This window comes from Chrysemys picta, chromosome 2, assembly GCF_011386835.1.
Source record: "Chrysemys picta bellii isolate R12L10 chromosome 2, ASM1138683v2, whole genome shotgun sequence".
NCBI classification, from domain to species: Eukaryota; Metazoa; Chordata; order Testudines; family Emydidae; genus Chrysemys; species Chrysemys picta.
This window is the reverse complement of record NC_088792.1, coordinates 88,063,762-88,075,869: the sequence shown is the minus strand read 5'-3', so window position 1 is coordinate 88,075,869 and position 12,108 is coordinate 88,063,762. Positions and strand designations below refer to the sequence as shown.

The 12,108-nt window shown below is 43.7% G+C and overlaps 1 protein-coding gene across 46 annotated transcripts in view; it reads left to right on the top strand.

Moving 5' to 3' along the window:
• The first annotated feature begins 356 nt into the window (after nucleotides 1-356).
• Nucleotides 357-12,108, top strand: part of CLASP2 (cytoplasmic linker associated protein 2) — a 286,598-nt gene continuing 274,846 nt past the window's right edge. For 11 of the 46 annotated variants that reach the window (XM_065587152.1, XM_065587147.1, XM_065587167.1 and 8 more), the window contains exon 1: nucleotides 363-1,769. In XM_065587152.1, the coding sequence (XP_065443224.1) occupies nucleotides 1,575-1,769 (195 nt within the window). In that variant the 5' untranslated portion in view covers nucleotides 363-1,574. Of the gene's footprint in view, nucleotides 1,770-2,447; nucleotides 2,634-12,108 lie in introns of all 46 variants that reach the window. The other 35 variants (XM_065587165.1, XM_065587144.1, XM_065587141.1 and 32 more) reach the window with 8 other exon arrangements.

Sequence of the window (12,108 nt, the reverse complement as noted above, 5' to 3'; positions counted from 1 at the left end):
CTCTCTTAACACGCCTCCGCCCGGCCCCAGGGGACTGCAGCAATAATAGCACCACTGCTGCATGTAACCTAGCTGCGCGCGGGGGCTTTCAAAGCAGCAGCAGCAGCAGCAACAGGACCCCTCCTAAGGCGTGACTCCTGCATTGCCTGAGAGCCACGGCCGCTTTCAGAGCGTTTCATCTGGTTCCAGCATGCTTTATCCTTCGCTGTTTCTCTCTTCCCCGACTCAGCCTGCCCACTGATTATTTAGGAAAAGCGCTGTACACAGGCCCTGCGGAGGCAGCTAAAGATAGAGAAGGACCCTACCCGCTATACTGGGGAGGTGGTGGCCGAACAGCCGACAAGCGCCTGCGCACGCCTGTAAAGGTGGAGCCGCAGGACCAAGCGTGCGCCCTGCAGCGAGAGTAGGGGAGAGGACGGAGCGCGCGCGCACGCTGCAGCGTGAGGCGGGAAAAGAGGGGGAGGTCAGGAAGGGGAGTTGCATCTCGCGCACGCGCACGGAGGTGCGTGTGAGTTGGACTTGTGCCGACGGAGGACACGCGGGCGGCCGGCGGCGCGGGGAGCGAGCCGGGTTCGGTGCTGGGAGCCGCCGCAGTCGCAGGGGAGCGCGCGGGGGTGTCGCGCGCCCTGAGAGCCGCCCGGCCGCGCGGAGGAGACGGCGCTGGTGGCGACTCGGGGAGGAGCGGGGCGGGGCCCGGAGAGTGAGTGACACCCAGAGGCGGGCGCCGGCTGAGCCGGGCCGGGGCTGGGGACGCAACTTCCATAGGACTGAGGAGCCGCCGCAGCCAGGAGACGCGACTGAGCGAACCCGCCGGGTCCCGCGGCTGCTGCCCCCACCCTCTCAGGGAAGACCGGGCGGAGGAGGCGCCGGGGCCGCTGCGGAGCGAGTCCGGAGCGGCTGAAGTTTAGACCTGCCGCGGAGCGGGGACGCGGAGCCGCATCCATCCCCCCGGGCCAGGGAGCATGAAAGTTCCGCTCCGGCCCCGCCGCTGCTTCCGGCTGCGTTTGGCGACAAGGAGCCACTGCCCACTGCGCTGAGAAGCGGCGGCGGTGGGTCCGTGCCGGGCCTGCGGGCTGGGGAGAGACGCCAGCAGCTCCACCGCCGGCCTCTGGGGATCCCCTCAGAAAGTGCCTGTGGCGCTGACGCCCCCGGTTGGAACTTCGCGAGAAACGAAACTTGAGGGAAATCGTGAAAAACACGGAAAACTGGAATAAAAAATAGCTCCCCGAAATCAGAGGATCCTGCAAATACCCCCTCCCCGACTGCGTCACCAGCAGCCTCACAAGGGAATCACTGGAGATTTAATTTTTTAATGCTTTTGAAAGGATTTTTGTTGGTGTGTTTCTTGGTTAAAGGCCTTGTATTTCACCTTGCGGAGTTCGTTTGGGGAGAAGAACAGAGGGGGAAAAAACCTCCTTTCTGCTGGGCAAGACTTGGAGGTGAAACGTTGGTGGCTACTTCTCCAGCTGGGCACTTCTCCCCACGCTACTCCTCACTTTGTATGTGTGTGATTTGTTTTTGGTATTGAAGCAGTTTGATTCTTCGCCTAATAAACTTTTTCGTTCAAATCCACGATGGAGCCTGGCAATATGGACTATTTCTGTGATCAGGTACAGCAGAAAGATGTGAGCCGCAGGATGCAAATCGGCCAAGAATTGCTGGAGTATCTGGCTGACCCCAGTAGATCCACTGACCTCGAGCAGGATCAGCAGCGCCTTGATAAAGTGATTGACGAATTAATAGGATGGGTTAACTCTAGTAATTTTAAGGTAAGAATGTTGTGCAGAGGTTGAGAGTAACAGGCTTTTTCATGTTAAAAAGGTATGGTGCTCTTAATTATCCTTAAATCATAAATGAGCAGAACAGGACCCCAATTTCTCTTGCCTATCATATCTTGTTTCTTCCTTCCACAAAGAGAGGTTTTTCAGAAAAGTGGATTTTGTTGGTTGGAAAGATTGTTTTACAGCATATTTCTGGCCTGTAAGAGGAGTTCATATTTTCTCCTTTCATGTTAGATAAAAATAGTACTAGCATTTGTCATTTAAAATATTGTATTACGAAAAGTAATTTTATGGAGAGATGTTTTGGTGCATATATTTTTGGTATGGCTCTTGATTATGGGCAGTAAAAGCAAACATCCCTGTTTTCTCACATTGTATGTCATCCTGATTTTTGACCCCTCCCATTCCATACACCCTATATTCACTCAGGTACATATTTGCCTTTATTTTCTGTTGGCCATACAAGTGATCTTTCACTAAATGTGTATTGTATCATCTTTTCTGTTTCATAGGGGTTAACTAGTGATTGCTGTTTCAGGGTCCAAGTGTAAATGTGATTTATCCATACTATCTTTTGCATAGTTTTCCCAATATGAGTAGTTATGTTGTATCTTTCTGGAGGTCTGTGGTGACTCATGTTTCAAATTTTTCTTTATGCATTTTTAGCTGAAGCGTACAAGAAAATGCTAATTCTGGATGCATGGAGTGAATGTGGGCAATTCTTTTGCTTTTGGATACCCAATAGAAACATTGGCAACGTGGTCATATTGTCCATTTGGGCGACTATTTAACTGCAGTTGCTTTGCACTTCAGTCAACTGGTGGCAGTGTTGCTCCATAGTGCTGGACTCAGGTCTGTTAAGTGAGCATAATGGTTTTTTGTTTTTTGTTTGGAGGGGTAGTTCCATATACAAAATTGATTGCTGTGTACTTATGACTACTTGATTTACCAGTCATTTTGAAGTAGCTCTCAAATTAATTCTGTTGATTCAATAGTTCTCTGAAGATTACAGCTCAACAGGCAAATATCGGAACAATTTGTACAGTATAATAGTACGTTTGTGATGGTGGCACAGTAATTAAACTTGTTTTTTTAAGCATTTATAGACGTTACAGATCTGTGAATTATTTTATAACATTTACACCTGCTTTTAGGATTGAGCTCTGAAGGCTGTCAATTTCAGCTATTTTCACAAGTACATCAATTATTACAGGTCACGTTAGTGTAGAGATGGCTCCTTATTGAATATTTAGTACAATTGTGTGTTCTTGGTCTTAAATTGCTGAATTTGGGGTAGAGATTTCATATAGGCGCATAGCAAAATTGGGTAGGTTTGAAAGAGATAATGCTTTCAATTTGGATGATGAGCAACTGATTACATTTTTCTCAGCAGGATGTTAATTTAAAAAAAGTTCTCACTTAAGATAGGCAACAAAGACACGCATCACCTCTGTGTGTTCTCTGTAAAAGCTCACAAAAGATACCATTAGCTACAGATAAATAATGCTCTTTTCAAAGTGTAACTTCTTTCTCTCACATCAGAATGTTCAGTTTGCTTTAGATGTAAAGATGACTGGGTGCCTTGTTCTTTAAGACTGGTGGAAAGGCAAGAAATATGTAGTATTCTAAATTATCAAATACTGTACAAATAAGGCTCTTACAGAGCTTAATAGACTTTAATAATGTAAAAGGCTTGCAGGCTAATTAGGATTCAGTTTTGCATTCCCTAAGTGCACATAACTCCTTTGGCATTGAATTTTATACACACAAAGGGCAGGATTCTCCCCCCCCCCCCACCTCACCCTTCAAAAACAAAATAAAACAAGGATATTACATCAACACAGGGGTAGTGGGAATTGCAATATGGGACTAGTCCAATTGCTCAGTTAATCCAGTAGCCTATCTATGATGGTAGTCACCATGAGAGGCTTTAAAGGAAGATTAAGAATCTTCTCCTTGTGCTTGAGGAGTTTGTGTCTTCTATACTTATTTTATCAGCTGCAGCAGTGGAAGTTATCCATTTAATTGTCTTAAGTTTATTTTAATCATACTAGACTCTTGGCTTGAATGATCGTCCTATGTTAATGAATTCCACAGGTTAATTGTGTGAGAAAATGATTTTATTCATTTTCCAAGGGACTGTCAACTTGATTCTTTCAATGTTGAATGCATTTAAAAAATCTTAATCCTTCAGTACTGAGTTATTTTAAGTGTGCCTTTCATGACCTTTGATCTGTGAACTGAATGTAAACTGTTAAGGTGTTGGATTCGTGAGACCACAGATACACAATTTCAGTGTGGTTGCTGCTGCAACAGTAGAGTGGAATTGCCAAGACACTAGTCATCTTCCTTGCAGCAGTGAAACTGAGCGGAAAAAACCCTATTTACGTTAATTCTTTCGGGGAAATAGGATTCGCTTAACATCGTTTTGCTTAAATTAACATTTTTCAGGAACATAACTACAATGTTAAGCTAGGAGTTACTGTACCCCTGATTGAATTTTGGGGTGGGGGGAAGCCCACGGTTGCTTTGGCTGTCCCGGGACCACTGCTGGGAGCCTCCAAGCTGCGGCTTCTCCTGCCAACCCTGGGCCAGCCGCATGGGCCGCTGCTCAGATGGTCCCCAGAGCCAGATGCCCAGGGCCGCTGGCTGGTGTGGCTGTCCTGGGATCAGCCACGCTTGCTGCTGCAGAAGTCACGGAGCTCTAATGATGATGCAGAAAAAGTAGAAGTGTTAAGTAAATATGTCTTGTATGTGGAAAGAAGCAGGATGAGGTACTACTATCATTTGATGAAGTACTTTCCAGTCCATTAGTAATTGAGAATGTTAGTTAACATCTAATAGGGATAAACATTTTTAAATCAGCAGAGCCAGGTAACTTGCACCAAAGAATCCTAAGAGTTGGCTGTGGTCTTTGGTCTGATAATTTTTAATAGATTTTGGAATATGGGGGAAATTTCAGAAGACTGGAAGAATGGTAAATGTTGTGCCAGTATTCAAAAAGGGCAAGTAGGATGACCCAGGTAACTATAGGCTAGTTAGCTTGACATAAATCCTGGGCAAAATGATGGAAAAGCTGATAAAGTATTAAATGATAGGAATATAGTTAATGCCAATCAACATAGTTTTATGGAAAATAGGTGTTTTCAAACTTGATTTCATGTTTTGATGAGAAAGGTAGCTGCATGGACGTAATATACTTACACTTTTGTAATGCATTTGACTTAGTGTCCCACGATATTCTGATTAAAATGTTAACACAATATCAATAGAGCACAAGTTAAATAGATAAAGAACTGGCTCACTGACATCTCAAAGTAGTTGTGAAAAGGGAAATATTGAATGAGGGTGTTTCTAGTGGGCATCCACAGGGATCTGAAGCTATTCATCATCTACATCTGTGATCTGAAGTAACTATAAAGTTAGCAAAGATAAAATTAGCAGATTATGTAAGATTGGCAGAATGGTAAATAATGATGACAGGCAGTCACACAGAGCAATATGGATCGCTTGATGAGCTGGACCCGTTCAGACAAAATGCATTTTAATCCAGCTGAATGTAAAGTTATACATTTAGGAACATGAAATGCAGCCATACCTACAAAGTGGGGTATGGAAAGCAAGAACTATGAAAAGGATTTAGGGATTATAAGTGAACAAGCAACTGAATGCAAGTTCCCACTCTGATTCTATGGCAAAAAAAAACTAATGCTACCTTTGGATGTAGAACGGGTGTAGCGAACAGGAGTAGGGAGAAGATTTAGTCTTTATTTATGGCATTGGTGAGACAGTTCTGGTATCCATGTTTTTAAAAAGCATCTTGACAAATTTGTAGCAGAAAAGAGCCACAAAAGATTTGAGGGCTGAAAAAAATTCCTTAGTTACTTGATTAGTGTGTAAGTACCTTGGTGCTCGATATTTTCTTCCCATGAAAGGACTCTTTAATCTAGCAGAGAGAGACAACAAGAACCAATGTCTGGAAGCTATAGTCAGACACATTCTAACTGAAAATAAGGCACCGTTTTGTAGCAATTATGGTAATTAACCATTGGATCAGACTATCAAGGATCTCTTGACGCAGTTATGTAAAGACTGCATAACTCTCTGGAAGATATACTTTAGCCAAACACAAATTTTTGGACTCCAATACAGGAGTAACTGAGTGAAATTTAATGGACTGTGAGATGTACAGGAGATCAGACTAGATGATTTAATTGTCCTTTCGTGTCTTAAACTCTACAGATATCTGATAAAATCGAACCCTTGGTTCTGCCTCATCTCCATTGCATGAAGTGCCTCTTCTGGAGCCAGAATCTAGATCAGATTGAAAATCTGTGTCCATTGGTCCTTTGTGCAGCTTCTTTCTGGGTGTTGTCCCAATGCTGTTCAAAGAGGGTGTTTTCAAAAGAAGGTGCTTGCTTCTAACACCCAAGTCCATCAATATGTCTGCTCTTCTTTAGTGAGCCCACTTGACAAGTTTTATTGTTCTTGGGTCTGGCTTCCATCCCCTCTCCACCTGCAGCTGTCAATAGGTGCTTGCCTTCCATGCCTTGCTCATTCACACCTTATTCATTCAATAGGGCAATTGATTAAAAGGAGGGGTGGGGGAGATCTTATTCTACTCCTAGCAAAAATACAGTTTTTTTAACATTATACCAAGGCTCAATACAAAGTTTTCTATATAAGGATATGATACAAAGTTCTATGAAAATAGAGGCATAATACAGAGTCATATGAAAGTTATGTGAAGATGCTTAATGCAGAGATTTATCTACATTGTCCCCCTTTTGACCTCTCAAGAACAATTCTTGAGTGGTCACCATATAAATCTTCTGTATCTGTTTTAAAGCTATGTATGGGGTCATGATTTCAGCCTGTGGTTTCAATTTAGAATACATCTGTTTTATCCAGCAGCACATGCAGAGCATTAGAACCAACATAACTGTCAGGATTACTACCAGCACAATGATGTGATGAAAAATTATATTTAGAACTGCTGACTAGGTGGGTGGCTCCTACAACACTCTGCCCCTTGATCTATGATCATTACAGTAGTTGTTGTCGTTGTAGGGCACAGATCTGTTGCAAACCAAACAAACATAATCAGGTGAATATAACTAAAACCATTACGGTTGACTAAACACCAGATATAATATAAATACAAATGCAAACAATCATAATTATAATAATTGGGAATACAATAAAACCGTCACCATTACAATAATTGGGTACATTGACAAACAAAAGGAGGCCCAAGTTTGATGCTGCAATAGCCATCAAACAATAAAAGTCATTGAGGTCAGGATCTCCTTAGAACACACAACAAATAAGATTTTGCAGGAGTACCACAGTTGTCATGCAAGTTAAGTTGGTTTGGACTTAAACTAACATTCAGTTGCTAAAATGTTGCAAAATCCCCTATTCCTAACAGTTGTTTTCAAGAGGTCTCTGGGGACCTGAAAGATGGGACCCTACAATCACGGGCCAAGGTTTTACAGGTTATGGGGGCCCATGAAGTACCCTTCAGGGCTTGGGGAAGTAGACCCAGAGTGCATAGAAGAAAGTGTGGAATTAACAACTACCTGAAAGGGGGTTCCAAAGAGGATGGATCTAGACTGTTCTCAGTGGTACCTGATGACAGAACAAGGAGTAATGGTCTAAAGTTGCAGTGGGGGAGGTTTAGGTTGGATATTAGGAAAAACTTTTTCACTGGGAGGGTGGTGAAGCACTGGAACGGGTTACCTAGGGAGGTGGTGGAATCTCCTTCCTTAGAGGTTTTTAAAGTCAGGCTTGACAAAGCCCTGGCTGGGATGATTTAGTTGGGAATTGGTCCTGCTTTGAGCAGGGGGTTGGACTAGATGATCTCCTGAGGTTCCTTCCAACCCTGATATTCTATGATTATTAGAGAACCTAACAAAAAAATAAATCTGATGCATTGGGGACCAAAGTCTTTTGGACACAGGTGGATGTGATTGATAATTTGGTTGGAGATGGGGGAAGTAGAGAGAGGAAAAGACATTTACCCTGTCTAGTGTAGTATCCCCTCTTTCTCTGGACCCAATGCTAGCACAGGACACCACTAGAGACAGACGCAGCATATGCAACACAGAACGCTGAACACAGACTTTTGTCGCGACACTATAACCATGGTATTTTGATAACTTTTCAGCTGGTACCAGCTCTCCTGATGATCTGGTTCAGAGCTGAAAGATTAAAAGCTTAGAAACAAATTAGCACAGTGCTCCCACCACAGCAGACCCTGCTCGGTCTCTGCCACAATGTGTCCGGTACGTGGGGCTGCACAAATGCTCATTAAGTAGTGCATTTCTTGTGAGTTTAAATCCTCCCTTTCTCCCAGTAAAAGGGCATTAACACTCCACCTAGAAACATTTTCCTGTTTTAAAATCCCCAGCCACTTTGCCATGGTCTGGAAATCTGAGGCAGAAGCAGGCACTGTTGTTACTGTTTCACTCCCACTGCCCTCTCTCCTGGTTGTGACTGTTCTCTTTGTTACTGTTGCAATGGCATTTTGGCCCTGGGAGGAGGAATCTACCCAAATATCCCCTTCCCAATCTCCAGGGGGATCCCAAAAGTCTGTCCCTTCTGGGGTCGCAAATGTGCCTTCTCCTGATGTTACTGCTGCAATTAGTCTATTTGCAAATCCCAATTTTTGTTCCAGGTGTTTAAGGAGTGATTTACAGTGGTTATGGTCAGTGGGGGCTCTCCCCTGTTCTAAAGTCAACTTTTTGACCATTACCTGTAATACCTGATTTTCTTTTTCAATTTTCTCCTTTTCTTTTGTATGCTCCTATGAGATTTGAGAGAGCTGCTTTAACTCTTTGTACCCATCCTTAAGGGCATCTAACTGTGTTTGGGTACTAATGGACATACATTTTCATTTCTCTGCTTCTGCACCAGAGGCTTGTAAATCTTGGTGCAGTTTCTTGTTTTCATTTTTACATTCAGCCAATTGAAGGAATACCTCATTACAGGTTTTCCATAGAAGCCAAACTGCATCTGCTGCTTCTTTTTTTTATTGGAGTTGAGGGTTTATATATCAACAAATACCTAGCCAATTTATCTTCTAGGTCTGAAATTGTATGGACATCAGCTAACGCTTGATCAGGTGAAGAGCTGTGTCTGAATTTTTGCAAGATATGTTCAAAAGGCGTAACATCTTTTACAAATGCCAATTTCTCAGTCTCCTCTCTGAGAGCCTTCTTAAGAGACTGCTTACGTTTAAACATTTTCTGGTATACCCAATCTCCTATTGGGACTAAATAGTAATGCTTATTCTCTTTACTCTTACTTATCAATACCTTTTCCTGGAGTGAGAAATTTAATTCTCCTCCCTTCTTTCTAATGCTGGCAACTCTACGACTGGGGGAACAAGAAAGCTACTTCTCCTCCTCTCTTTACCCGGCCTTCTACCACCAGGGGTGTGGAATTCCTTACCAGAGGAGGATGTGAAGGCTAGGACTGTAACCGCATTTAAAAGAGAACTGGATAAATTTATGGAGGTTAAGTCCATTAATGGCTATTAGCCAGGATGGGTAAGGAATGGTGTCCCTAGCCTCTGTTTGTCAGAGGGTGGAGATGGATGGCAGGAGAGAGATCACTTGATCATTGCCTGTTAGGTTCACTCCCTCTGGGGCACCTGGCATTGGCCACTGTCGGTAGACAGGATACTGGGCTAGATGGGCCTTTGGTCTGGCTCGGTACGGCCATTCTTATGTTCTTAAAGTTTGTTTCATTACTCAGTAAATGCTCGTGGTACCTCCCCCCTTTCGCAATTCTCCACCAAAACATTGTGCTTAAAGTACTGCACAGGATCTTTTCAGGGAGAATAAGGCAAATATATTACACTCATGCATTCGCACAAGCACACTCCGTTTTGTTGTTGTTACCAATTAGTTGCTCCCCGTAACTTCACTGGCCAGGTGAGTTAGGTGGGGGAGCCGGGCTTCTGCCGATCTGGATCGATGCTCCCATGTTGACAAGACGAGACCCAGAGTCCTCTGCAAGACACCTCACATTTATAGCAGCTTCCCTCTCATGCAAATCTATACCAGATTCAAAATCTGTGTCTGTGTCCGTTGGTCCTTTGTGCAGCTTCTTTCTGGGTGTTGTCCCAATGCTGTTCAAAGAGGGTGTTTTCAAAAGAAGGTGCTTGCTTCTAACCTCCAAGGCCATCAATATGTCTGCTCTTCTTTAGTGAGCCCACTTGATAAGTTTTATTGTTCTTGGGTCTGGCTTCCATCCCCTCTCCAACTATTTTCAGAGTAGCAGCCGTGTTAGTCTGTATCCGCAAAAAGAACAGGAGTACTTGTGGCACCTTAGAGACTAACAAATTTCTGAAGAAATGAGCTGTAGTCCACGAAAGCTTATGCTCTAATAAATTTGTTAGTCTCTAAGGTGCCACAAGTACTCCTGTTCTTTCTCCAACTATTGTAGCTGTCTGGAGTTGCTTGCCTTCCACAGTCTTGATCATTCACACCTCATTCATTCAATGGGCAATTGATTAAAGGGGGTGGGGGTGGGGGTGGGGGAGGTCTTATTCTACTCCTAGCAAAAATACATTTTTTTTAACATTATACCAAGGCTCAATAAAAAGTTTTCATATAAGGATCTGATACAAAGTTGTATGAAAATAGAGGCATAATACAAAGTCATATGAAAGTTATGTGAAGATGCTTAATGCAGAGATTTGTCTACACCAACTTGATCCAAGAACTCTTACAACTCCTCACTGTCCTGGGCCTTAAAATCAGAGATGTTCATGCTTACTCTGATTCAAAGCATAGTTCATTGGAGCAGTGTTAGATTCCAGATCAGTGAGTTTACCATAAGAAAGATTCCAAATGATAGTGAGCCTCATCAACCAACTTAGATTACCCCAAGACACTAGTGCGAACATGCCTCAGACTCTTGGGATGCATGGTCTTATACACCTATGTGATGTGATTTGCCAGACTTCACCTATGTTCCATGCAGAAGCAGTTGAACTCATGTGTCTATCCAGCAGGCATCACATGGACAATGATATTCACAGACCAGGAAGAACTCCTCATAAAACTGGTGGAAAGACCCTCTTCAAGTGTGGAATGGAGTACCTGTACTTACTAAGATGCCGGTGACGCACACTTTCATTTAGGATAGGGAGTTCATCTAGATCACCTTCAAACTCAAGATTCATAAAGTAACCATAGGTCCTCTCTCCTTATTATCCACCTACAGCTCAAAGCCATCCACCTGGCATACAAAGCATTCCCATCTGAACTCCACAGATCCACGTAACATCATCACTGCAAGGCATTATGCCAAAAGATGAGACAGCAAGATTGTCTCTGCTTTGTTAGGAGGCCATTTTGACTTTGGGATTGGTGCATTCTGAATTAGATCACACCAGTGGCTCTGCACCTTCCCAGTCTTCAGAATATGTTGGCAGATCAGCTCAGCAGGCAGTTCTCAGGCAACCATGAGTGACCCTCAAAGACAGTCCTGCAGAACATGTTTCATAAGTGGAGATGTATATCAATAGACCTCTTTGCCTTGCAGACCAGAACAAGTGTAACATTTTATTTCACAGGGTGTGCAAGTCCAGGCTCCCTGGCAGACATCTTCTCTTCCCTCAGACATCTAAGCTTATTGTATGCCTTTCCACCAATCTCCATGATACAGAGGGTTCTGAGGAAGCTATTACGAAACACAGGACTGAAGATTATGATTATAGCCCTAACACAGGCTAGGTAGTTATGGTATTCAGATCTGATGATCATTTCAATACAGCCCCCTTCATCTTATCCACCCTGCCTGTGTCTCACAGAACAATGTTCAGATCAAGTTGGATAGCCGGCATGGTAGCTGGATGATGTCCACCACAAGAAGCTGTGAGCTGAAGGTCAGAACATTTTGCTCCAAAGCAGAAAAGTCTTAGCTGGTGGGAAAGAAATATAGTGGCCCCTTTAGGGGGTCACCCTCTTGGGTGTGGCTGCAGACTAGGGATGGTTAGGGTAGGAAGTAATTATCTGACTAGGTGGGTAGGCTGGTGGGACTCATGTAAGCCATTGGCCCCCTGTCTGCATGGGCGAAAGTGCATAAACTCTGTTCCTCCACCTTAAACCAATGTCACACCTAAATTAGCAGCACCCACCATGGTTTTTTGGTCTGGTGAGGACGTGCTAGTTTCCTTTTTTGGATTGGCGAGAAGTTTTTCTCACTGCCAGATTAGCATGGATGGCTGGTTTTCACCTTCCTCGCAGGAGCTCAGTGACCCTTTGGTGTACATCAGGAGATAATGTTAGTGTTGTCATAGTTTAGCACATGT